The sequence below is a fragment of the Leptosomus discolor genome, chromosome 1 (genome assembly GCF_034619465.1).
Source record: "Leptosomus discolor isolate bLepDis1 chromosome 1, bLepDis1.hap2, whole genome shotgun sequence".
Classification (NCBI taxonomy): domain Eukaryota; kingdom Metazoa; phylum Chordata; class Aves; order Leptosomiformes; family Leptosomidae; genus Leptosomus; species Leptosomus discolor.
In genome coordinates this window covers 131,023,306-131,026,992 of record NC_141391.1, presented here as the reverse complement: position 1 = coordinate 131,026,992, position 3,687 = coordinate 131,023,306, and the positions used below count along the sequence as shown (strand labels likewise).

Below are 3,687 nucleotides of genomic sequence, written 5' to 3'. Positions count from 1 at the left end.
GTAACTACTCCTCTTAACGTTTGGCTGCTGATTCTCTTCTCCTAATGAAGAGGTAATAAGGCTTCTCGGCATTTGTAGAGATACACTGAAAGGTTCATAGCAGGTCACCTAGTTGCACGTTCCTACCGCACACCAGGAAAGGGACAGTCCGACGCAGTAATGTTTCCAATAGAAAACCTCCAACTGACAGTTATTACTCATCTGTATATACACTCAGCATCTTGGCCTTCAGCATCCTCTACTCAAGAGAAACCATCAATTGCAAGGCAACCAAGTCGGGTAGGACTGACTGTTCGGCACAGGAGCATTTGCAAGATAGTAGTTGCTGAAGTTTACATCACTAACATAAGGTGCTGGCTGGTAATAACAGGTAACATTAGTGGCATTAGGGATGATGTTTTGTTCTGCCAGTACTTTGAGTGCTAGCAAAGAGATCAAGTTGAGAGTCTGCCTTCGCTCATGTCCCATAAGACAGACCGTGCTCTCATTCACCACCCTGCGCAGAATCATGAGGTAGTCATACTTGCTCCTCTCTTCTTTGGAGAAGTGGTTCTGGAGGTAGGTCTCTAGTTTGCGCTGCTGCTCCAGGATGTCTGGGAAGTCTATGAAGAATCGAGAGCACATGTAGCGCTCTAATGTTTTGATCTCATTCTTATCCATGGGCCTGAAGTCTCGTACTAAGAGGTTACTATACTTCAGAAGCCCACCACCTCGGATCTCTTCAGGATTTTTGGTAGCTATCAGCTTGTTCTGGAGGTGATCAAAAGCTGCTTCAAAGTCTCCATACATGCTCTCCCCAATCACAGTTGGATGGAAGTGCTCAGACATGGGGGTTTCTGAGTAGTCATAGTAAAAGAGCAGGGAGTCCAGTATGATTTGGAAGGAGTCCACACTGAACTCAAACTGTCGCCGTATACAGTCTACAAACTTTAGCTCCACATTCCTGCCGTGTTTGTTGGAAAGCGATATCAGGCTCCAGCGGTCAGACTCTGTGCACACTTTGACTAGCTTCTGGATGTAGGCTTCCTTCAGTGTTACTGGACTGATTTTTATCTTGCTTACTCCTTCTGGCAAGAAATTCAAGAGGGATCGCAACACCACATCTCGAACTAACTGAAACTCTGCCTCACTTGGCAGAGAAACTTGAAAAATGAGATCCAGGTCTTTGCATCCCAGCCCATTATCCTTGACCAGGACATGACCAGCTGCAGAGCCATTCAGACGGACATCATGTACCACAATGCCTGCTTCACTCAGCCTACTCCGAACAGTCTGAACAATGTCCTTCAGAGTTATCTTCAGCGTTGGGAAGTTACCTCGTCCATGGATTGGAACCACCTCTGTAAGAACCTCATGCAGGCGGCTGACCTGCTCCCAGTTCAGTACACTGCATGACATACAGTCTGTGCTACTTCCTTTGCCTGCCATCTCAAGGTTTTCCTTCTCCAAAGAAACTGTAGGGAAGTGGAATAAAAAAAAGACAAATCAGACTTTGTTTACGCTTCCTAGATATATCTTACACTCTACTTTTCTGTCTACACACACACAGACGCAAACTAGAAAGAAACAATTCTACATAAAAATTATTATGAAGTCTTTCACCTGAAATGATACTCAGCTTCTCTATTGGTGCAGGCACAAAATTTCAGTTGTCATTGTCCTTTTATTTGGCGAGGTAGAAGTAAGTACTTCAACAAAGCAGTTCATGTCAAAGGGAGATTATCAAAGCTGACACATAAGCTTTACCTATATTTAATATTATCTGCAGCACCAGCTGCTGCCAGAGGAGCCAAAAGTGCAAAGCACTTCTGGAAGTTAAGCTTTGAACTTGTTTCACTATACATAAAGCTCAAACTGCTCTCTCCAACTAACACAACAGCAGAAGACAGGTGTTAGCTTTAGGGCTTAGAGATCCAATCCACCAAAAGCACTTTAATTACATCACAGATACAAGATTTCTTCATTTCCATAGAAGTTTTTCCTTTCTTAACCATCCATCATCTACCTCTCATGGGATAAGGGCCAAGTACTCCTTGCTCCTGCAAAAAGCTACAGCACTTCAACATCCTGGACAGAGTTTCAGCTACACAGCCAGATAACACAACTATTCAATTTGCACTCCAGTCTTCATAAGCAACTCTTTACTCTTCTTCAGACACACTGCATAATCAAACTACTTTTCTGGAAATATTCATGCTTGCCCCAACCTGACGCTCATCTGGGGAGGGCAAACAAGCTTTGAAGAGCTGGCACACACTCAGATGAGGTTAAGGCACACATCGTGTTAGCGTTGCACTTCAACACTAAGGACTTGAGAACCTCACTGACCAGACTTGGTTGCAGTCTCATCCGAGCTTTTGCACTTTTCAAGGAATCTTGTCACAGTTGACCAGATCGTTGTCTTGTGCATAGGCGGCTTGTGTTTTCAAGTATGCAGATACTTACATATATTCTACAGTCACACAACTCCAACTGGTATTAATATGCTTTCTTCTTTTTAAGTGTTCCAGGTTTCTATTGTGGCCAGGTGCTTCCTGACAGCTACAGACTAATTGAGGCCTCACCTTCTTCTGCCCCAAGTACTTGTGAAGTCTGCAGCTGCCAAGGTCAGGCTAGTCAGACTTAAGGTAGTTAACTCTTGCCTACCAGGAACTGTTTAGCAACCAGCCATACAGTTTCCTCACATGCATCAACATAACGCATGGGACACTTTTAAAGCAATATTTAAAGAGCAGCTATTGTCATTTCATGCCTGTCCCCTTCCAGCTTTTAATTTTTGAACAGCTCCTTTGACCTGTCATTTCCTCCACAGAAGACAGTCAAATCCTAGATAAAACACACAGCAAGGTAAAAGTGCTTCTGGTGAAGCAATTTCTGCCCTTGTGCATGAGCTGCTGCATTACAGGTTTTGCTGCTGCAGGTCACATCAGCTGCAGCAGGCACAAAACAAACCTGTGGTTCACAAGAGAATTAGTCCAGGACAAATCAAGGGGTTCTTCAAACTCAATCCTTAAGGCTGCAACGAAGCACAAACGGCATCAAGCCTGCCAGCAGTTGCCCTCAGGCACTTCAAATACGTTCAAGTACATTTTCATCTCAAACCCACTACGTGTTCCTTAAATACTTCAGATCGCTAGAGTACACAAGGGTCTTCCATGACTCCTAGCTGAAGCTGCAAGTGCTTTCAGCTACTACCTCCAAGAGCATTCCTTCTCCTCCTTCCCATCTGTAGCTGTCTCAGCAGCCAAGACAACACGGACAGCCCACCCAGCAACCAGAAAGGACTGGGGGGGAGGGGGGGGGGGGGGGGGAGGCAAGCAGATGAAGAATTTAATTTCCAGTTCAGTGGAGAATTTAATTCTCAGGCTGCCAACCTATGAAGCCTCCCACCCCCAAATCACTCGTGTGTTACCCTACTCCTCAAGATTTGTTAGTGACAACCGGAACTTGGCGACTTTAACACAGTTGGGATGCTAGCAGTTCACATGCCTCCTTTCACCACCAACATACTCCATCACAAGATGATCTGATACCTGGAGATGCTCCTTCGCTAGAAGGAAAACAACCCTGAAGCCGAGGCAGGCACTATCTATTTTTAATGCCCAGCGTAACGAGTGCTATAGCTTCACTCCATTGCAAGCCTCAAACCAGAGGCAGGAGGAGCAAGGACCTCGCGCCTTCACCCCT

General features: G+C 45.2%; 1 protein-coding gene across 1 annotated transcript; it reads right to left on the bottom strand.

The window, feature by feature from the left end:
• Positions 1-255: 255 nt before the first annotated feature.
• On the bottom strand, positions 256-3,687 carry TENT5C (terminal nucleotidyltransferase 5C). Its single transcript, XM_009956437.2, has 2 exons — positions 3,678-3,687; positions 256-1,454 (listed from the first exon to the last, which is right to left on the bottom strand). The coding sequence occupies exon 2, from the start codon at positions 1,426-1,428 to the stop codon at positions 256-258; it is 1,173 nt and encodes a 390-aa protein (XP_009954739.1). The 5' UTR covers positions 1,429-1,454; positions 3,678-3,687.